The sequence below is a fragment of the Canis lupus genome, chromosome 23 (genome assembly GCF_003254725.2).
Source record: "Canis lupus dingo isolate Sandy chromosome 23, ASM325472v2, whole genome shotgun sequence".
In the NCBI taxonomy this organism is placed as follows: domain Eukaryota; kingdom Metazoa; phylum Chordata; class Mammalia; order Carnivora; family Canidae; genus Canis; species Canis lupus.
The window spans coordinates 11920290-11942771 of record NC_064265.1 but is presented as its reverse complement, the minus strand read 5'-3'; the positions used below and the strand labels follow the sequence as shown (position 1 = coordinate 11942771).

The 22482-nt window shown below is 52.1% G+C and overlaps 1 protein-coding gene across 4 annotated transcripts in view; it reads left to right on the top strand.

Annotated features, from left to right (window-relative positions):
- Positions 1 to 22482, top strand: part of HHATL (hedgehog acyltransferase like) — a 66318-nt gene that overhangs the window by 17469 nt on the left and 26367 nt on the right. For all 4 annotated transcript variants that reach the window (XM_049099844.1, XM_049099845.1, XM_049099843.1 and 1 more), the window contains exons 4-13: positions 1823 to 1965; positions 3537 to 3626; positions 7383 to 7499; positions 8712 to 8816; positions 10946 to 11107; positions 13934 to 14110; positions 15779 to 15985; positions 18165 to 18304; positions 18811 to 18894; positions 21068 to 21190. In XM_049099844.1, the coding sequence (XP_048955801.1) occupies positions 1823 to 1965; positions 3537 to 3626; positions 7383 to 7499; positions 8712 to 8816; positions 10946 to 11107; positions 13934 to 14110; positions 15779 to 15985; positions 18165 to 18304; positions 18811 to 18894; positions 21068 to 21190 (1348 nt within the window). The remainder of the gene's footprint in view (positions 1 to 1822; positions 1966 to 3536; positions 3627 to 7382; positions 7500 to 8711; positions 8817 to 10945; positions 11108 to 13933; positions 14111 to 15778; positions 15986 to 18164; positions 18305 to 18810; positions 18895 to 21067; positions 21191 to 22482) is intronic.

The window sequence follows — 22482 nt, the reverse complement described above, 5'->3', positions numbered from 1 at the left end:
GCATTTTTGTGCTTACCCATTCACTGCCCCCCCCCCCAATCATGGGGTTAAAGTTTTAAGAGTGGGGCTTGGGTGGAAAAAAACAGATTTTTCTTGTTTTCTCTGAGTACCCCTTCCTGCCCTTTAGACTAGAAAAGGCCTCTCTTGGACCTCTTAATTACCTCTAGTTCCAGGATTTTTGATTCCTGGAAGGAAAACAACCCAGAAAACTCATGGCTGGACCATGTGTACTTCTAGATCTGGTTTCCATCCCCATGTTCTGAGCCCTTCCTCTTGAAGCATCCCCAACCTCTTCAGCAGATAGGAGGTGGCCAAGGATAGTTGCTCCCAGTTTCTCTACTCACTGCCTGGCCCAGGCTAGCAGCAGCAAGCCTGGGCTGAGTCGGTTTGAAAACCATCAAGCCTGCCTATTTACCTTCCACCACTTGTCACTCCCAGGCTGTTATGAGGCTCATGACAGTCGTATTAAAAAGCAGGGCTAGGCAGGTGTCTCTGCCAGTTACCCACTCTCGGAGTGTCAGAAGCATTCAGAGAACTTGCAGACCATCTGACCAAACATGCTGTTGCACAGATGGACAGGGGACTCTAAGGCTAGCCAGGCAGTCTACTGGGCTGCTATCTGCCCCACACCACTCAGTTTCCCACATTCACACCCTTCCAGCCACCTCTTCCACAGCCTCCTGCCCTTGTCCACTGTGTTCCAGCTACTCTGCCCTGCTTGATGCTCTTAGCAGACCAACAACTCCAAACATGTTCCTGCCTCTGGACCTTTGCACTTGCTGTGTCCTCCTCTTAGAGTGTTCTTCCCAGTTGGGAACACTCTTCTTGATGGCTTGCTCCCTCACTTCATTCACCCAGGTCTCTATTCATACATACCTCCTCAGATAGGCTTTTCCTGACCACTCAGTCTAAAATAGTGTCACCTATCCCTTTCATTCTCTTGTCCAGCTTTCTTTTACTTCATAGCACGTAGTCTTCCTGGACACTGGAATACATATTTATTTGTTTTTTATTATCTATCTCCCTGGCTAGAATGTAAACTCTATAAATCTTTTTTATGCACCATTGAATCCCTAATACAGAGAGTATCCAACCCTTTGTGAAGCCCAATAAATACATACTAAATGGATGCTTGCATTTGTACTGGTTCGGTGTCACCACAAAACTCTGAAAGAAACCACCACATAATGTCAGCAGCATTCAGCAAGAAGCATGTATTGAGCTCAAACATCTGGGGTTAATTGGGGCTTGGCAGACCTAGGCCAGGCCTAGCTAGGGTGGTTCAGCTATGTGCCACGTTTCTCTTCCTCTTCCTGGGACCAGCCAGCTGGCCTAGCTGTGTTCTTCTTGTGGAGATGGCATGAGCAAAAAGAGGGGGATTTAACTACACAAATGCTTCTCAAGCCTCTACCTGTGCCTTATCTGCTGACAACTGATTGGCCAAATAAGTCATTGGCTGAGCCAGAGTCAGGCAGGCATAGAAGGGTTGAGGGAGTATATCCTATTGCCTAGAGGGCACAGTAGAGTCATAGAGCATAGGATGTGGATGTGTAACCTGTCACTGAGGAGGGCATGAAAGGCATGAAGAATTGGGGCAATAAACTTATATCCCATAGAAATAAAATTTATAATTTTCTGAGTGGCTGCATTTCTATTCATGGGAGTTGGGTTTCAGGGTGACTAGGTATGTCATAACTCCCCTGAGCCTCTGCCCTTGCCTGGGTGTTCCAGCTTTTAAAACCCTGGGGCCATTGGTAGTGTGGCATGAGTTTGACGTGTGGGCCTGTGCATTTCATTGACCTTACTGTTTCCTTCATCATAGGGACAGCTGGTATGGCCGGGGATGTGATTGCCACCAAAATTGTCGAGCTGTCCAAAAAGAACCGGGTGCTGACGGCAGAGTCAGAGGGTGCGAAAACCAGAGTGAAGCAGCTGAGCAATCGCATCCAGGAGCTGGAGCGGGAAGTGAGGGGCCTTAGTCATTCCTGCCTCTAGAGGGGACTTCCAGGACCCTGGACCACTCCTTGAGAGAGGGAGCCACAGTTAGATGCTTTGGGTCTTTCTGAAGGGCCTGTGGGTCAGCGTGTGCAAAGAGTCCCTCAGTCTTCACCATGTTCTGAGAGGGGGAAAGTGTGTCATGAAGCAAGAGGTCAGAGGGCATGGAGAGGCAGCCATCATGGTGGTTAGGACACAGACCCAGAGCCTGACCGCCTGGGTGTGAATTTCAGCTCCATCACTGACATGCTTTGTGACTTCAAGCAGGTTATAAACTCACTGTGCCTCAGTTTCCTCCATCTGACACATGGCAGTAATAATAGTACTCACCCTAAGGTTTTTCTGAGGATTAAGAGACTCAATAATATAAAATGCTTCGGCAGTGCTGGGCATGTAGCAAATGCTAGATAAATGTTTGTTACATACATTAACAGGGGTCCTTGCTAAGGTGAAGTTAGAGCCCGGCACACTCCACCAGTGGGTCTCACTTCTGCCCATGTTCCTCTTTCTGCTGCTCCCTGCCGTCCCACAGCTAGTCACAGACCCTCCCCCCCAATCTTGCAAGGACACAACCCAAGGAGTTCATGGTCCCATAGGAGCTGGAATGGAATCTGAATGCTAGAGAAAACCTAGCTCCCTTATGTGGGCTGAAGAGGCTGGAGCTCCAAGAGGTTAGAGGGCTTTCTCGAGTCACACAGCACATGGTGGTGCTGCATTGCAATTCGAATTCTGTTGTCCTCTGGAATTGTCCTTAGTTGTTATTCTGGGCATCAAATTAGAGCTTCTTTACTCTATAACAAATTGTCTGAGAACCATCTCAGGCTCTGTGCCAGGCCCTCTACTGGGGAGCAAAATAGGCATGGACCTTGCCCTCCTCAGAAGCAGATCCAGCACCGAGGGCCTCTCAGAGGAGGGGGCACACACAGTGGGTCCCTGGAGGGTGGGAAGGGGTCACAAGCAGAGGGTCCAGCAGACACCAAGTCCCTGAGTGGGGAAGAAGGTCTGAGAGGAAACCTGTGTGGCCAAGAATGGAGCAAGGTGAGGTCAGAGGTGGGAGGGCAGGCCACCCCCAGCCTTGTCAGACATGGTCTTCCTTTCTGTGAACAGTTGGGAAATTTTTAAAGGGTCAGTTGGCTGCCTGTATGAAGTGCCAGGCTTGGCAATAGGCCATCAGCTCATGTGGCAGATTTCTTAGCATCTCAGACCCTGTCTTCTTGTCTACTGCACAAAGTCCATCGTCCCTTTATGTAACACCTCCCAGATTGTGGGTAGAACTCTGGGATGCAGACCATGGCTGCAGTATTATGTATTAAGCTGTTAGTGAATCCTGGTGTGTGCCTGGGGAGTGAGGCAGACAATCGATTAGGCCCTCTCCCATCGCAGAGCAGTTTGAAGGGCAGAGCTCTTCCCTTAATGGTCCTAAAGTGAGCTGAACCAGTGAAACCAGTAAGCACACGCCCAGCGGTGGCAGGGGAGCGCTGCACTCAGGCACCACAGTTGCCAAGCACGATCCAGTATTAAGTGCAAGGTTTGCTTTTCAGCTGCAGAGGGCCCTGGCCAGGCTACCAGCCAAGATGGCCACCGACGCGGGAGCCAAGGCGCCGAGGGCTCAGACGGCAGACAGAGCCTTGGTATGAGTTCTCTTCTGTGCTAGAGAGTCTGTGGGGCAGCTGTGGGCCTGGCTCTCCTGTCCTCTATGGGAGGGTAGGCGCCTCTGTTCGGGGTCCACCTCCACCCCATTGCCTGGCCTGTGCCCACTAGTGCAGCATCCTCAGAGTGGTTGTCAGGGAACAGTAACTGAGTCTGTGGCTTGAGGCCAGACATGCCCCCAGGGAGGCCAGAGAAGGTCTAACTCTGATCAGCCCCCAGTGAGGGAGACCCTGGAACCCTAGAATTTCAGGACCAGCAGGGAAGGCCTGCTCCAACTGGCCTCCTACTCTTGGCCCAGCAGCATCCCTTACAGCATCCTCACTGGGGAGATGAGATATCCAGCCTCTTACTTACCCCAGGGACAAGGAGCTCACTACTGCTCCTTGAGCCTAGTTGGGGCAGTGGGGAGCACATTTCATATTGTGAGAAGTCTTGCCTTTTTAGAACTCCCAAGTCTACAAAATAAAAGTGACTGTTGGGAATGGCAGCTTATTTCCTACCTTCCAGTCCACTGAGCCAGTGAGTAGGGCCTTGAACCCAGGAAATGGGAATTGCTGCTCCATAAAAGGAAGGCAGTCTGACCCTGTGGAATACCAGGGAAAGGCATGGAGCCCACACCAAATAGTAGGTAGCATCAGAGTCTTAAGAATAAAGCCTCCCCAGGGGTTTTCATAGGAAGCCTGGAGATACAGGGAGTCAAGCCTTAGGACTACCTCGTCAGTGCTCCTTTTCTAGCTCCACCTCCTTTTTGCCTACAACTCAGCATCAAGCCACCTCATGCCCGTGTTGAGGAGGATTCAGCCTTCAGTCTACAGCGACAGGCCCTTAGGTTCCAGGAAGGGAACTCACTGGGGTGAATGTTAGTCTAGTGTAAACCTGTCTCCTTGCTAGGGAGGCAAGAGAGGGGCTCTGCCCTTGGCAGGGGCTGTTCTGAAGGACTTTTCCTGGCTCAGCTGCTCCTGGTTTATCTACAACACAGAACATTTCCATGTCCCTGACTAGGCTGCCATTGATGGGAGACTGACAGGATTTTCTGAGCCCTGTGACATAAGGAATCAAAGACAGGTCCTCTGTACAAAGGGGAGCCCAAGAGGGGATGGGTAGCCATGCTGAAGGAAGGAGAGGGACAGGGCCTTCAGAAAGAGCCCCAGGCCCTCAAGAGTTCACAGGGGGAACACACCCTCCATGTGAGGCAGCTGGGACATGGGCTGAAGGAGGGGTTCCTGTGGTGGGCCTGCTGCAGAAGGAAGATGGGGAAGGGCCCTCCAGCAGGAGCAGTATAAGCATGGTGGAGAGGCCGGTGAGCACTAAGTATTCTGTTTCCTCGCTGGGTATTGGCTGAGCAATGTTTGGCTGCAGCCCAGCCTCCCACAAGAGGGAAAGGGGAATGTAAACCAGAGGAGGCTGAGTCACCCACGGAGGGAGGCCTTGACCTCCCTGGAGCACTCAGCTCTGCTCCGTGGCTGCAGGGAGCCCGGTAGGCTTCTGATGGAAGAGTGGGTGACAGGCTGTCAGCCTCAGTTCAGCAGTACCCTGTGTTTTCCAGGGCACCTTCTGATCAGAGAAAGGACAAAAGCAATGTGCCCCCTCACTATGCGGTTCAGGGTAGCCCAAGCCTGAACCACATTTCAGAGGCCTGCGATCACTGCACATTCTGGCCCCCATGTGCCAAAGCACATTCCAGAGTGGACCTGAATGCCCTGTCTCCATTTGGCATGGTTGGTGTGGGGCTCCCAGAGGCTATGTCGTGAGCAGCATTGGCATTGTCTGTTCCCCTTGGACTGCATGTCAGTTATTCCCTCAAAGAAAATAGCACAGGGAACGGGAGGATTAGGCCCATGCTCAGGTCTCCCACAAAGCCTGTGGAATTTTGCTCCAGGCAGAAGCAGCTCTGAGATGACAACGACATAGAGTTGGCCCAGCTGTCCAGGAGGAGAGGACTCCTGGACAAGCAAAGGGGAGCAAAGGGGAGAAGGCTGCCATGCACATGGGCCCAGCCCTCACTAGGACACTAGCTAGGCCTCAGCACCCTTTGCCAGCTGCTCACCCCAGCAGCACCTCACCCCAGCCAGGCTAGGCACCCCAGCACGGTCCTCTGTCAGAATCTGCCCCAGACAGAGTTCTTCATACACATCTCCTCTCAACTCATACGGCAACCCCCCGCCGCAGGCACTGGTGTTAATACAATCCTATTTTACAGATGAGGAACCAGGCTTGGAGAGGGGAGTCATTGCCTGGGTTCTAGATCCGGGTCCAAGATGTCTGCCCTTCCCATGCTTTGAGCAGGCTCACAGCTGTGAGCCCATCCCATGGGATGCTCATAAACACAACTTCTGCACCACCTGTCAGGGCCAGTGGGCCCATGGCATCAAAGACCTGACAGGCAGGGGTATTGCTTGCCAGCCTTGGGCAGATGCAAAGCAGCACCTTAGCAGGGGCAGGACAGGCATCCAACAGCAGTGAGAAGGAATGGCAAGCAGCCAGACTGGGGGGAAGGACACACACACACACACACACACACACATACACACACGTACACATGTGCACACATACACAATTTTTTAAAAAGATACATCTGTGTTTTATGTAAGTTCCCAGTGTATACTCTGTTCACATTGGTTATTCTGTTTAGCCTCATGGTGGTGCTGTGAAGAAGCGGACAGGGAAGTGCTTGTATACTCATTCCATAGGGGAGGGAACCGGATGAGGTCAGACTTCTTGGACTGTGTGTCCGCTTCCTGATCAGCCCACTCGTGATGCCTGGGTGCCGGAAACAGCCTCAAGGGGGAAAATCAGCGCTGGGGAAGGACTGGGCTTCTTCTAATCCAACTCATGTCACCCCCAACAGGCTGCGTGCCCCAGGGCTAGTTACTTCCCCTCTCTGGACCTTATTTTCATCACTTATGGAAGGGGTTCCCATGGGCTGACTGTGGAAATCCCTTTAAGGCCAAACTTCTGTGAGTCTCAGAAACTTCTACCAAAGACAGAAATGGGTGGCACATTTGAGAAAAATTTACATCCAAGTAGTTTAAATCAAACCTTATTAAAAAAAAAAAAAGATATTTCTATGAGTTCCAGCAGGCAGTTTTCATGATTGCTACAGTTCTTCAAGCCACAGAAATGGAACATTTGGCAATGAAACAGGGTCCTTATTTCTGTTTAGTGATTTCATTGCCAGGAAAAGGAGCTCAGGGCCCAAGCTGATGGGTTTCAGGAGAAGGAGGCCTCAAGTTAGGATGGTTGTGATCCTCCTGCCAAGCGAGGGTTGCCTTCTGTGATGGAACTAGTCCTCTCTTTATTCTGAGTGGGGACAGTTTAGCTGCAATGCCAGTCTCTGGAGCACAGCAGAGAGTGCCCACACTTTGGAAGTGTCTGGGAGCTGTGGATCCCACAGGCTTCCCTCCAGGGGTTCCCCCTTTGTGGCCACCACCTGCATCCATGGATGTGCGATATTGTGAGTGAAAGGTTCAGCTCCCAGAGGTGGGCTGCCAGATTCGTGTCCCTGCTCCAGCTTTTCCAACCAGGTCCCCCCAGCCAAGGGGATGCACCCCTTCTGCCAACCTCTGCTTTGCTGGCAACAGGATGCATCTCACAGAGGTTCATGAAGATTAAATGAGTGTCCCCTCATGGAGCACCTAGCATGATGCCCAGCACAGACCTGGTTGAACGGATCCTATGATTATTGTTACTCTTTAGGCAACAAGTGACTACTCTCTCCTCTCACCCTGCCCAACTAGCCAGAGACCCCAGAGGTGAAGGTGTTGCAGGACAGGCTGGCAGCCACAAACCTGAAGATGAGTGACCTCCGCAACCAGATCCAGACTGTGAAGCAGGAGCTCCGGATGGCCCAGAAGGTATTCCAGAGCCAAGGGTCAGATGTTCTTGACTGGCTGGGATTGGGAAGAGCATGGCCAGAACAATGGGTTCCATTCAGGAGCAGCAAGGGCTTGGCCCCATGAGCATCATGCTGCTTGCTCTGGGTCAGGCTCCACATCCAATAACTTCCTTCTGTCCACCCTTCATGCAGACCATTGGTGATTAGGGTTCTCAGCTGCCTGTAGGCCCTAGTGGTACCCTTCTCACCCTGGACAGAAGAGGACAGTGCCACCTACCCAGGGAGAGTTCTGTGGACTTTCCTTGTGCTACATGTACCCTAGTAGATCCTGGGTCTCTCCTTAATAAGCCACCTTGGACTTGGAAGCCTGCCAAGACTTGCCTCCTGCCCTCTGCCATCTGTAATATTAGAAAATGAATAGGTTGTTTGTGTATTAAAGACCCCTTTCAAAGGAAAATACTCAGACTTGGGACACAGGCCCAGCTGCTTCATTATTTATTTTTATTTACATAGTGAATTCTCTGGCATTTGTCTTCCCTGCTGGAACCACTCAGACTAGCCAAGTTTTCCAAAACAGTATTCTATTGTGGAAACAAGCACCAGAGACTTGGTGCACTAGATTGGTTCCCATGACAGGCTTCAGAGGGGCTTGGGGGCACCAGCTGGAGAGTTCTGTTTCCACCTCAAAGCCTTGAGTTAGGGTCTGCACCCCACCGTTCAGCAGCCACAATGTTGGGCCTTGCTGAAACCAAATATCCCCAGCTGGCATTTGATGGTCCTCTTTCTTGCTGTACTCAGACATGGCCCCTCATCAGTGGCTTTTCACAGAGGTCGAGTCCCTGTGGCGATGTATTTCCTGTAGCCATCTAGAATGATCTCAGTTCTAAGTGATAGGTGAGCAAATTGAGGAAACAGATTTTGGTCAACTTTGTGGTTCACTCATCCCAGAATATGTCAAGAGCAGGGGACCCCATTTAAACATTGTTGGCGATTCCTTATCTGCGGTCAACATGACCAAGAAATACTAAGGACAAGAGAATCATTACTTTCCCAAGGATGGATGCTCTGAGAGCATGGTCAGCCGGCCTTTGAGGCAGGAGAAAAGTGTGTAAGCAGGGCCTAGGCCCTCTGGGAGCCCCACACAGCCAGTGTTGCTTGAGTACATGGCAGTTTTAGGGTTCTCGTGGGGCCCTCTCTCTCCTGTCTTCACCAAAGGCCTTGTCCTTTCCAGGTTTTGACCAGCGAGGTCGGGGAAGATGTGAATGTCCAACAGCTCCTGTCTTCCCCAGGGACCTGGAGGGGGAGGGCTCAACAAATTCTCGTTTTGCAAAGCAAGGTGAGTGAACTTCTTCTGGCCCAGAACAGAGGGCTTGAAATGCACCAGAAAGGCACATATCAATTCACATTGGACATGTAGGACCTTAGAAAGGCCTTTAGGCCCAGCAGAGCATACTTGCAGGGCTGTTGTTTTATATTTTCCCCCACCAACCTGATTTTAATTTGTTATTTGATGAACAAGGATTTATATAACACTTACCATGTGCCAGGCACTGGCACTTAAGAAATGCCAAAACCTTTGATTTATTTTACTCTAGGCATATTTTTTCCCCTAGTTCATGTAAATTTGCGTGACTGGTGTACTTGCCGGCTTTTTCCAGTTTTGTCCAGATGGCTTTGTAGACTTTTGAAAGTTTTAATTACCCACTAAAGACTTAGCCTTGTCCCCCTCTTTATGTTCTAAATATTTTGGAGCACTCTCTAGAGGCTATGAGCTGAGGCTCCAGAGCCAGACTGCTTGAATTTGGATCCCAGCTCTCAACTTGCCAGCTGTACAACCGTGGGCAAGTTCCTTCACCTCTCTGGGCCTCGGTTTTCTTCTCCTTATACCATGGATAACAACAGGACCTACCCCACAGTGTTGATGGGAAGACTGAATGAGTCAATAGGTGTAAAATGGCCAACATGGTGCCTTGCGTGAAGGGAACACTGCACAAAGGTTAGCTGTGGTGGTTATTTTCCTCTTTCACCTTCAAACCAAGAAGCACAAGAGTAGGTGGGTGACTTTCCCTCTTGGGCAAGTACATGGCCTTCATCCCCAGGAACTTCCAAGTTCACAGTTCCTGGGTGGCTTTTATCCTAGGGCATCCTATAGGACCCTTGAGGCCAACACGAAGGGGGAACAGTGTCCAAAACACTGTGATTTATGACCAATGTGTGGCCTTGGGGTTCAAGAGACCCCAGTTTGAGTCTGGCCTCGGTCACTAGTCTATAGACTAGTTCGATGACCTTGGGCAAATCACTTCATCCCTCTGCCCCTCAGTCTGCAAAAAAGAGTGTTGTGAGTTAAATGAAATAACATTTGTAAAGCACCCAGCCCAGTGCCCAGCCATAATAAGCACACCACACATTAGTTGTTGTTAAGATGCACAGATAAATGATTAAAAGTTTCACACTGTTCGTGCTGATGCTTAAATGGAATTACCATAGCATGCCACACGAGGGCGCTGATATGTGCCTTCAGAGCCGTGCTGCGGGCCTTTACTGGGGATCCTAGTGAATTTTGCCCCGGCACAGGTTTACCTAGCTGTGTTCCATCGTTTATGTAGTATCAACACGGAAACCCGTGTTAGAAGGACCCTAAGAGTTATTCATATCAACCCCAGTGCAATAAAGCCATCGTTCTGTGGGGTGACATCTACCTGCCACTTGCCGAGAGCCTATGAGTGCTAGACTGTGTGCTGAGAGCTTCACCTCAAAGTTGCCTAATCCTAGAAAGCACCCATAGCACTTGTTTAAAATGCAGATTCCCAGTCCTTCCCCTGGAGCTCTGACTTGTTGGTCTGGAGTGGGCCCCAAGACTTCTCATCTCAAGAAGCATCTTGGGAGTTCCCAGACTTAAACAAGTTCAGGATACTGAATCCTTATAACATTATGCAGGGTGGACCCTTAGGCCCATTTCATAGGTAAGGGACCCGAGATTCAGAGAAGTTAGGTGAGCTGTGCATAGTCACACAGCTAGTGAGGCTCTGAGCTGATCTTTCAGCTTTTAAACCCCACCCTTCCTCTACAGCATCTCCTGCAAGTGGCCAGGAACCCACAGTCTCCCCAGGAATGCACCCAGTCTTGGGTTAGAGAGTTCTTCCTTGTACTGAGGTCCTCCATCCTTTCCCTCCCAGGTTCCTGGAGTCACACGTCTGCTTCTTGGTCTCAAATAGTTGATAAAGGATGGCGTGATCTTTCTCATTCTCAGACTAAACCTCCCTTGTGTCCTCCCCTGTTTTGCTCCAGATGCCACCCCAGGTTCTTTCCCCACCTCAGTGCCCCTCATATGGGGCTTCTGTGTTCATCTGGAAGTACAGTGTCCTCTGTCTAGTGGGGCTTCCCATTGTACCTTAGGACAGCCCCTGAGCAGTTGAGTCTGTGAGTGCAGACCCACTGTGGAATGACGAACTTTATCACCCTCAGGTTCGCGAACTTGAGAAGCAGTTGGGACAGACCCGGAGCCAGTCTACGGGAATGTCCAGTGATGAGCCATCTGCCTATCCAGACCCAAGGAAGCTCTCAGCACAGGAGAAAAACCTGCTGAGGATCCGCAACCTAGAAAGAGAAAAACAGGACGGCTGGGAGGTAATGCATGTCCAGGGAAGAGGTCAGTTGGGTACGTGGGACCAGGAGATCATGACCACCTCTGCAGGGCCTCAAAGCCCTTGTGGTCATGAGCTCCAAGCCACCCCTTAGAGGCAGGGAACATGGGGTTTGGGGTCACATCGGTGCATGTTCCTTATGTCCTGTTAATCCAGCTTGAACTTCCTGACTGGGTCCTCAGCCCATTTCATGAGCTTCTGGTGGCCCATCCTGGCTGTTCTGGAGAGGCTGGACCTGAAATGGTCACTGTAGAAGGAGAGGAGAAAGTCACAGCCCAGAGTGATGGCCAGTAACAGTGTTAGACAGGGCTCAATGGAAGAGAGCTCTAGGCTGCTGGAAGGCGGGCGGGCTAACACTAGCACCATGCACTGCATCTCACTGGCAGTGCCGGGAGTGGCAGGAGCTGGACTCTACCGGGCTTATGTGACAAACAGAACTGATTGGCACATTGTAGATGAACAGTATAGAAGCAGCCTAGCTTTAGGCACAGATGGATCCAAGGATCTGGGGACTTGGTCTTACTTAATGCCACGTTTTCTGGACCTGACTTCACCCTCTCGAGTGGAGACTCCTGGTAATTCCAGCTTTTGGTACTACAAACAAACAAAGGGCTTCTCTTTCCTGGTAATTCCAATGAAGTCCCAGAACTAAGTGTCACCTGGCTAGCATAGGTCATGGGCCCATCCCTGAGCCAGTCACTATAGCCAGTCACTGATACAGGCTGCTGTGATTGGCCAGGCTTCGGATCCTAACCCCTAGGTCTGGGAGGTGAGTCAGCCTCTGAGAAATTGGCGTGAGAGTGAGGAGCAGGGTTTTCTCAAAGAAAGTAGAGGAAGAAGCAGGACAGGACAGAGTGCTGGCAGGCTGAACAGCCTACCTCAGTGGCCCTGGCAATGGGCCTCTTAACGGTGAGGCCTTACCTTGTCATCAAGAGACTTGCATTTGCGAGTGTCTACTCAAGACTAGACCCTGTGCTAGGAACGTTGTGACCATTGCTCCATTGCACCCCCAGCATCCTAGATCATCAGGTGTGAGGAGAGAACAGTAGGACTGGAGAGGTGGGCAAGGCCAGCTAGGGGGTTGGGCTTTAATCTTGAAGGAAGTAGAGAACCACCAAAGGGTTTGGACTGCTGTGCATGTTGGAAAGGTCACATGGTCAGGTATGGGGGGCTAGGTCAGAGGAGGCATGGAAGGCGGAGGCAGTAATCCATTTGAGACATGACCAAGAACCTGAGCCAAGGCAGTAGGACTATAGCCGAAGGCTGGACACCTGCAACATTTGAGGGTTGACTTTACAGGGCTCAGTGACAAGATGGAAGATGGAAAGGGGAGATACAGAGGGGTTTTGAAGGACTTCCAGTGAATGTAGTGGGTGCATAGGGGACACAGGGAGGGGAATTCAAGGGAGATGGGGAGCTGAGATTTGAAAATGTTGGGTGTGTGGTGCACCCAGCTCAGGCTTACATGTTCACACAGAATAGAATATGTTACAGTCATTGAACCTCTTGTAAGCCACAATGTGAGTAGAAAGAAGATATTCCCTGTGTGCACTTCCTCTGCCAGGAGGCTTCTAGAGCCTAGAGTGTGTAGACAGCAGAGCAACAGGTAAATAATGGCTGCCTACCTGCAGAGATTGGTGGTCTTCTAAATTCATCACCAACAATTTTTCATTTCTGTAAGTCACTTCCACGGGGATCTGAAAATACTTTTCCAATGATAATTAACCCTCAAAACCAAAGCAGATTATGTAACCTATTGCCCAAAACCCTCCTCAGTGTCTCAATCTTGGTTCCTGATGGTTTACCTAATCTGGACTCTGCCCCCTCTGACCTTGCTCCTGATCTGCCCCCTCTCCCACTGGGCTCTAGCCACACATGCTCTACCCCAGGGCCTTTCCTCATACCCTCACTTCCTTTAGATCTCTTCTCAGACGTCACCTTTTAGAGAGGACTTCCCTGACCATGCCATTGTCCCTTCTACCCATTCCCTTCCCCACTTTCCAGTAAGCACTTGTCACTATTTAACATCTGTCTCCCCAGCTAGGATGTTAGCTCCTTGGGGACAGAGACTCTATTTGGTTCTCTGCTGTATCCCCAGCATCTACAACAATTTTAAGCACATAGTAGGCCCTCAGGAAATATTTGAGAAGGAAGGGAGGGAGGGAGGGAGGGAGGGAGGGAGGGAGGGAGGGAGGGAGGGATGAATAAAGAGAGACTCCAAAGGCATGCACAGCACTTGAGTTGCCAGTTAGTAGCTGACCCAAGTGAGGCACAGTCTAGGCTGATGTGCTGGACATACATGGAGGAAGTGAGGTGATGCAACAGGCACCTCCCTCTCATTCTGGCTCTTGGTAGGGTGAGCCACTTCAGTTTGAACCTAGACTCAGTGCTGCTCATGAAAGCATGGCTTTTCTCTTTCCCCAGCTCAGGCCAGGATTGAAAGGTGAGGACAGCCATCCTTTGTGGAGGACACACCCACAGTTGGCAAGTGTGGTTCCTCTCATGTCTGACCCTGGCAGAGCAAGGGCAGCTGCCTGGATGCCTGTGTCCTCAGGCTGATGGAGGAGTGCTGTCATCTATCAGTGACATCAGTTGCATGCAAGGGCAGGGGGCAGGAGTCTATGGGCCCACCTGACAACCCTCAGAGGTGAGGGCTAGGCTCTGGGGCCCCAGCTCTGCTGCCCTGCTCTCGGGCCTTCAGCAGGTCCTCTCTTGTCACTGGGCCTCACCTCTGAGTAGGAGCCAGAGACCAGATGTAGCCAAAGTCCCATTCAGCCCCATTGCCCACAACTATACTTCTGGATTACAGAAACTTGTTGGTGAGCGAGATGGCCTCCAGAGAGAGCTTGAAGAACTGAAAAAGAAGTTTGAGGGTGTGAAGTCCCGGAATAAGGTGCTGTCGAGTGAAGTGAAGACCCTCAGGAGTCAGATGGGGACGCTGGCAGAGAAGGGCAGGCATGATGATGAGCTCATCGATGCCCTCATGGTATGGCCCGGTCCCTCAAACCTGAGCCCACACCCTGCCCAGAAGCCCATGACCCAGCCCCAGCCGCAGTGAGCTCTCACTTACCCCAGATGCCACCTGCATAATCCAGAAGCAGCCCCAGGGGTGCCAGCCCCAAAGCCGTGCCCCAGGGATGAGAACAACCAGAGGCTGCCCAAGCACACGTACCAGTCATGTTTTGTGATATTGTGCTGGTTATGATGTGTTACAGCCTGGCACCAGCCATTGGACTTGTGGACCGCAAAAGAGGAAGAAATGGATGCAGGGGAAGGAGATGGGATTGGACCCTGGGTTATTTTTTCATCAATGAATGGAAGGGACAGCTGAGGGCCCAGTTTGAATTTTTGTCCATGTGACAGCATAGAGCCCCTACCTGGCACTTGGGGTGCATGTGGTTCATGATTACTCACCGAGACAACCCCTAGGGTCATATATTATAATCCCAGTTCACACATGGGGAAACTAAGATTCCAATTAGTTAGCTAAGTCATCCAAAACCATATAACTGAGTTCAAACCATGTTGGTCTGACTCTAAGGCCTTCCTTGATTAGCAAGGCCACACTGCTTTCCCGACCCTAGATTGGCCTTGTTTCTCTGGGACTTGGGATGCCCCAGGGTCTCTGAATCCCAAATTGTGCCCCAGATCCTGGGTGGCCATGCCTAGCTTGTCTGGGGGGCATGGGGTGGTAGGCAGAGCACAGAAGACCTGAACTCTAGGCCTGCCTCTGCTGACACTTCACTTGGTGACCCTAGATCGATTTTACCCCTTCTCTGAGCCTCAGCTCCCAGTTATATTTTGTTTTTTTTTTTTAAAGATTTTATTTATTTATTCATGAGAGACACAGAGAGAGGCAGAGACACAGGCAGAGGGAGAAGCAGGCTCTATGTAGGAAACCTGATGTGGGATTTGATCCCGGTACTCCAAAGATCATGCCCTGGGCTGAAGGCAGGCGCTAAACTGCTGAGCCACCCAGGCGTCCCTGATCCCAGTTTTTAAACAAGGTGTGGACCTGGATGTCCTTGGAGGTCCCTGTGTGCCACCATCCTTTGTTACTGCAGATGTCATGATGAAAGCTGCAGACCAGCCCCAGCCTTGCCATTCACCAGCAGTGTGCTTTGTGCTCTCTGGGCCTCAGTCCCTCCAAATCACTGGCATGTCCTTTCTGTTGGCCCACTAGTGAAGCCTCTAACCTGGTAGTCTTCTGGGGGCATTTACAGGGGATGGTGCCTCAGTTGGGTGCTGAGAGATCCCTGGTGAGTGGTCCAGGTACTGCCTGCCACCATCTCCCAGCAGAGGGATAGGGTTTCTTTTTCCCCAAATATCTCCCCCGCTGGCTGAGGGGACACCATGTGAGTTGCTTTCTGCAGTCTCAGGAGTCCCTTCTATGTCCTTCTTGGCCTAATCTCAGAGAAGGAAGTTGAGAACAGGAAGAGGGCCTGGTCCCCACGTGCCTGGTTGAGTGTGCCCCACCCCCACCCTAAGGCAAAGAAAGTTCTCCTTCTGCTTCTCAAGGGAACAGGTGGTATCCCACTTCTAGGCTCCCACAGGAGCAGGGAGCAGGTAAGGGAAGGCAGTCTTCCCTGTCCTGCCTTGCCCAGGGGTCATGGCTAACCTTGTCTGTCATCTGCCCTCCTGGCTGGCCCCACAGGACCAGCTAAAGCAGCTACAAGAGATTCTGGGCAGCCTGAGTCTGCAGGAGGAGAAGAGCCGGGCGTCGCAGCACCGTCTGGACCAGCGTGTCAACAGTGAGGCCCAGCGGAGCAGCAGCCTTATCACCCAGCTGCAGGCCATGGTGGCTGAGCGGGAGGCCAAGGTGCAGCAGCTGGAGCAGGAGATTGGCCAGCTCAGTATGCAGGTGAGTCAGGCGTTGGCCTGGTCTGGCCCAGCATCCATGTCCAAGCCCTGACAATTCCATCTGCCATCCGGAGAAACCACCTGGCTCCACTTTGGTCCCCTGCTTGCATCGGGCTTCCCATCCTTTTTCACATACTTTTCCTCTTTTTCCGATTGTCTCCCTTCTCTGCATAAAACCTGTGTGGGGCTCCCACTCACCCTTGGCCTTACTCAGTCCTCAAGGGTCCAGGCTCTATCCAGCTTCTCCTCACCCTCCCAAGCTCTGGGCCTCATCTTTACGATCCACAATGGTAGCTACAGTGCCAGGCTTTGTACTCACATTCCAGGCAGTGGGATGGGGGGAAGGAAGCTGCACTTCATCCAGCTTGCAGGCCCCCACATGACTACAACCAGCTTTTCTGGCCACTCCTCCTACCTCTCCTCTCCAACCCTCCCCTTCCCATCCCTCGCTCCCCGCACTCTGGCCACAGGGCCACCATTTAGCTCCTCTTATAGCCCTGCTTTCTCCCCATTCCAGGCTTGTGCACATGCCTGAGGCAGGGGCCTTCCCTTTCCTCCCCCACTGCCAATGCCTGGCTGATGGCCCCCAGCGTTTAAGCCTTACCGAGTCATGAGCTCCTCCAGGTAGCCCAGGGCTCCCCATTCTGTGTTACATGCCTCTCTCAGTCACTCTCCTAACTCTCTGTGCATCCTCAAGCCAAACTTTTGTCACCCTGTGTGATCATTTTCCTATTTCCTCCCCCGAACTCCTCCTGAGAGGGCATATACCGTGGTGCCTAGTTGTCTGGTGCAGGATTGAGCAGCCAGTAAATGCTCATAAATGCTTGTCTAAGGAGAGAGCTCCTGAAGTGTTGAACCTTGACAGGTGCCTTCCCAGCACAGCCTTGGCTGCTAGGAGTCAGGCACTGTGGGCTCTCTGTGGGCTCTCTGTGGCTCCTTCCCGTGGTGGTGGTGGTGGTGGTGCTCAGAGGGCAGGGGAGTGGGTGGCCTCTGGGGTAAAGATTCCTTGACAGATACTCAGGTCTCCCAGTGACAGAAGACTCATAGCCAGGCTGACTGGTATAGCCTAAGGCATGTCACAGAGCACCCCACCCTTTATTCCCAGAGATCCATGGTCTGGTCAAAAACACAGGAACCCAAGAGCCCCTCAGCCCCAGCCTCAGGCTGGTGTCAACTGGGGTTGGTGGTCTGTCTTAGAGCCATCCATTCCCAGAGGCCCAGGCAGCCCAGGGCCTCAGTGGCTGTGATGGAGAATGCTGAAGTCCCCGAGGCTGATGGGGAGCCCAGGGCTATGACAAAGGTCTGGGGACAGAGTGTGTATGGCAGTGAGTGGAGACATGGCCTCATACTCCTTGCCCTGTTTCCCACTGGGAAGTGAAATCTGAAGGAGCACACAGGAACATTCCAGTATTTTCACCTTACCACTGTCCTGGCTCCAGGCACACAAAAGGGAATCGATCCTTACCTTGGAGATCATCAGCTGATTGAGCCAGGCGTTACCCACCAGGCAATTGGTGTGTGCATCTCAGGATGAGTGGGGCTGGGGGACATGCCAGGTTGTCCAGGGCTCACCAGCTATCCACCCCTGACGGCCTGCCCTCCTGCTGGGGGTCCTCCAGTGCTCCTTTTTCAGTCTGGCCTCACCAGCTATACAGAAGAAGGAGGTGGGAGGAGGGGAGGGGGCCTGGTAAGACCAGCCTCCCACCAAGACTGCTGGCCCTTGCTGAGGCCCTGCCAACCTCTGTGGCTCCGGGTGTCTGGAAAGTCTAAGTGTCTCCAGCTGACAAAGGCAGCTGGCCTCAGGTCACACCTGGCACTCACCCTGCATGGGTGGGGCTGCCCAGAGAGGTGGGTCCACTCAAAGACATCAGTCTCTGATCTGCCCTGAATCAAAGGCCATGCACTTCCCTTTGGGACCTGAATGTAGAACAGCTTCCAGGCCCAGCCACCACCTCGCCCCGCCCCACGCCCCACGTAGCTCCCTTTCTGAAGAGAGGCATTATTAGATGTCATTATCATGCAAGGAATGCCTTCACCAAACAGGCCTTGCTTTTCACTCCTGAAAAGAAGCCTCTTTCACATCCCCTAAAAGCCCCAGACTCAAGCCAAGGCCCCCTCCTGCCTTCTGCAGGCCTCTGAGCCAAAGCACTGAGAATCGAACCCATGTCTGTTTCCTGCAGTATCGTCAGAATAAAGGAATGGACAAGGGGTCCAGTGGGACTGAGGACCACTCAGCCTACACCAAGTTCCTGGAGGACCCCATCCAGACCAAGTCCCTGGCCTCAGCAGGTGATCACGTTGGCAGGCTGGGATCCTCTCGGTAAGAAAAAAATGGGATAGAGGGGTGAGAACATGAATATTAATTATTCCAAAGAAAGGCTGCCTCTGCTGGGAAGCCACAGATGCAATTTTAAGATGACTATGGCGTTGTCCTTCCAGTATGTGCGCCTCTCATATTCCACTAGCCCTGCATTTGCACCAAGGAGCCCGTTAGGTCCAGATATTATTACTGCAGGACGTCTGGTTACATCTCCCTGTACATCCTCTCTCAGCTGGCCTTGAAATGCACCTGCTTCTAGAATTCTCAAACAGACCTGTGTTGGATTGCTTGGTGCTCTAATGTCTTCTGGTTCTGTCTCATTTTGAGCAAGCAAGAGTTCTGGAAAGAAGGGCAGGAAATCAGCAGGACTGCCCAGCCAGGGGTGCTGCGAGGGCCAGCACTGGCTGCCTTCTCAGGTTCCTGGAATCCCTGCTGGCCTTACTCTCCTCCCAGGTAGGCCGCAGCCTGCCTTCCCATGATGATGAGCCCCTTCTGCCCTCACACAGCTCCGTGACCAGCCTGGGCCACACGCTGGTGGAATCTGCTCTCACGTGGCCTTCTCTGCCCAGTCCTCATGGGGCCTCACCCAGGTATGAACTCGGGACCTCAGGGCCCTCACAGTCCTTCCCATCCCTGATCGCTCAGCCAGTATTGCCATCGCATTGAAAGGGGGGGAAACCAAGACCAGGCCAAGTCCAGGGACTCTTCCAACTTTACTTAAGGACATGGAGGGTCAGAGAGGCCCAGTGCTGATCCAAAGTGATAGAGCAAGTGGCTTTAGAACTAGAGTTTTGGCCTCTGGCTTGCAGTCTCCTGCCCTTCCTGCTACCATAGAGTTAACACAAGGAATCTTCCAGGGCCTGGAGCCCAGCTCCTTCCCTTGCCTTCTCTTCCCCACTGAGAATCAGTCTCTAGGGGCAGAATTTCATGTCATATGGGTTCCCACTTTAAGTCACTGATACCCCCTCAGCTCTCTGGCCCCCTCTTTGTTGTTAGAATCAAGCCCAGGGCTTAAATGGGCCCTTTGTTCTCCCTGCCAGCTCACAGACAAATGATGGCTTTGTCCTGCCTCTGAGCTCTGTCCTGAGCCCTGCCCACTGTCCACTGGAGCCATGCTCCTGCTGTCAACCCCCGTCCTCACCCCTCAGGCTGGTCAGCTCAGGTTCTGGGCCAGGCCTCTGAGTGGCCCTAGTCCGTGTTTGACTTGCTATATGGCTCTAGGCATCAATCCTCTCTGGGATGCTGTTTCCCAAGAAGTGCCTGAGACAGTTCTGGCCTGACATTTGGCAGCACTGGGACTGTGAGCCAAGGCCAGCCTTGCAGCTGCCCCATCCATGAGCCGGGGGGTCCCAAGGGCACTCAGGGAGAGTGGGCTGCTCTAAGCCACAGGGGCTCATGGCACACTTCCAAAAGTGCGAGGTCTGGTGCTACAGGGAGAGCGGATGGCCTCTGTCTCTCTGGAGTTTTAGTCACTGTAGTGGGAGCAGGAAGAGGGACAAGGTGGTCCTCAAGATCCCTTCCAGGCTTGTGTGGCCATGGCCTCTGCCCTCCACAGGGAAGCAGAAACAGTTGTGCTCCTCAGCTATGCAGACTGCTGGTTCTCAAGCTTACTTCTTGCATGCTACACAAATACTTACTGAACCCAACCACGTGTGGGCTCTACCCCCATGGAGCGCACAGTTCTCTTTCATCAGTGATAGGACAGGAGGGAGCTACTCCAGAGATGGTGTCTATTGGGGCTGGAGTGGTAACTGTGATGGGGTATCTGGGAGGAAATCCCCTTTCTCCTGCAACTCCCTTACTCCCCTGCTCCCCATGAGAAAATTGTGGAGGTGAGTTGATCAGAGCTTTCTGAATCACAGTGCACACAGAGCAGCTAGTTATCTGCAGGTTAGATGCAGGTTCGGATTCGGCAGGTCTGGATCTGTAGTCACTGACTCAGAGACTGTGCTTTGAGCAGCAATGCCTTAAAGTATACTTAGGAGGCAGAGCACAGAGGAGTCTGAGGTCCTCAGGCCCTTCTCAGCAACCCCCTCAGTGTTCAGAGGGAGGACCCGGGCCCAGAGAGGGAAAGAGACCTGCCCAAGGCCCCAGAACAAGTTAGCCTCTGGTCTCGCATGCCCCAGCCCAGGTATCCATGTGTCCTGTGGGAACAATCCCAGGATCACCAGGGTTTCAGCTGCAGAGAGCGCCTTGAGATTCACAGGTGGGTTCTGGGGAGCTCGGGGGGCAGAGCTCACCAGCAAACAGATAAGGGGCTGGTAGGCAGGCCCAGTGGCAAGGAGGGAAGTGGTGACAGGCTAGATTAGCACTGAAGAAAACTGACCAAGATACAAAGCCAAGAGTCCAGGAAAGTACAATGGGCTTAGGGCCAAACCAGGAGATGCAGGAGGGCCGGGGCAGACTGGCAAGGAGACAGAGACTAAGCCTACCTGGCAAAGGGTTCCTGGGGCACCCCAGGCCCTTAGGGGCCAAATTCCATAAGAGCCAGCCTAACTCCAGGCCCCTATAGGGACTGGATGGACAGAGGTACTGATGTAGCTAAGTGAGGTCTAGAGACCTCAGCAGGCACAGGAATGGTGGGCTGAGAAGGAGCCAGAGGAGGAGGACCAGCAGGGCCAGGAAGGACTGGGTTGGCTGCCTTCTCTGTGGCTGTCTCTGAAAATCCCTGAATGTTCTTCCAGTACCCCCCACCATCACAGGTAAGTGTGTCTTCAGATAACCCAAGTGACTTCTGCCCTCTGCCCCCACTCTGGTCCCTAGGTTCTCAGACTCCCCAGAACAAAAAAGCTGGCAGACACAGGTAACCGAGTTCAAGGCCCTCTGGCAGGCCGCTGAAGTGGAGCGTGACCGGCTCACGGAGTTTGTCACTGTGCTGCAGAAACGGTAACACATGGCACCCAGGGAGACATGCTCTCATGAGTCTTTGTGGGCTGGGGGTGTGGACAGCCTGGTACAAGGGCATCGTCTTGGACAGGGACCAGGTCTCCTCTATGACTGGGTCCACCTTCCTGGAGAGTTTGGCTTCCACAGTGTTGGTCTAGAGTATTCCCAGTCACCACTTGTGTGCTCACCTAGGTGTTCCACAGCCTTGGGGCCCTACTGCCACACTTGTGGTTTGCTGTGTTCTACCATATTCAATAGGACTGCTATATGCAGGTGGACATGAGGTGGGAGTCTCCGGGAAGAGGCTCTCTGGAGTAGTTAAAGCAGTCAGATCAATCCATAAATAATTAAGATCTCTGATGAATATGGTACCTTACTCAGGGCATTGGGGGATTTGGTGGGAAGACAAAGGCTAGACTCATGTCTGAATTACAAAGAGCAAGAGAGCTGCTCATAGATGACAGCTGAGACTTCTCTGGGGAGGGGGAGGAAGCATGTGGCCCAAGGCCATGGATCAGGAGGCATAGTTTTCTCCATTCCATTCAGATAAATCAGTGTTCCTCCCTCAAGTGACCCTTTTGGCAACAATTGCAGGTACTCAGGCCAACACATGGCCCAATCATGTGACCTCCACACTGGAAAATATAAAGGACACCACTGGGTTCCTGCTCTAATAGGGCATACAGCCAAGGCTCTTTGGTGACAGGCAGTAGAAACCAATTCTGGCTAAGTTAAGGGAAAGGCAGATTTGGGAAGGTGCTGGTGAACCTTAAGGGGTGGGGCAGGAGAGGAGCCCAAGAAGGTCTGGGCATCCTGGGGGCTGGATGCAGTAGCAGGAACCCTTGGGCAGTCTCTCCTGGGGCATTGGAACAACACAGGCCCAGTGGCCTCCAGTTCTTAAGCCAGCAGATTCTGGGAAAGAAGATCTAGCTGGCCTGGGTTGCTCACGTGTCCATCCCTGGACTTAGGCCAGGCACCTTGATTGGAAGTACCTCAGGTGCTCATAGAATGAAGGAGGGGCAGTTTGCCAAAGGGAAAAACAGAGTATCATTACCAAAGAAGGAGTGAGGGCTGTTGGGAAGTGGTCAAAGGATGGCTAATACCTAAGCAATGAGAAGTGACCAGGTTTAATTGTGTTTTTTTTTCCATGTAATACATGAAGAGGATATGAGTTTCAGACCTATTCAGGAATAGGAGAAAAGTAACATTAATTCTTTTTCTGTAACTGAAATGTAATAGATGGTACAAGCCTTTAGTCTATCAAATAGAAGAAACACACTCGGTTTAAAGCG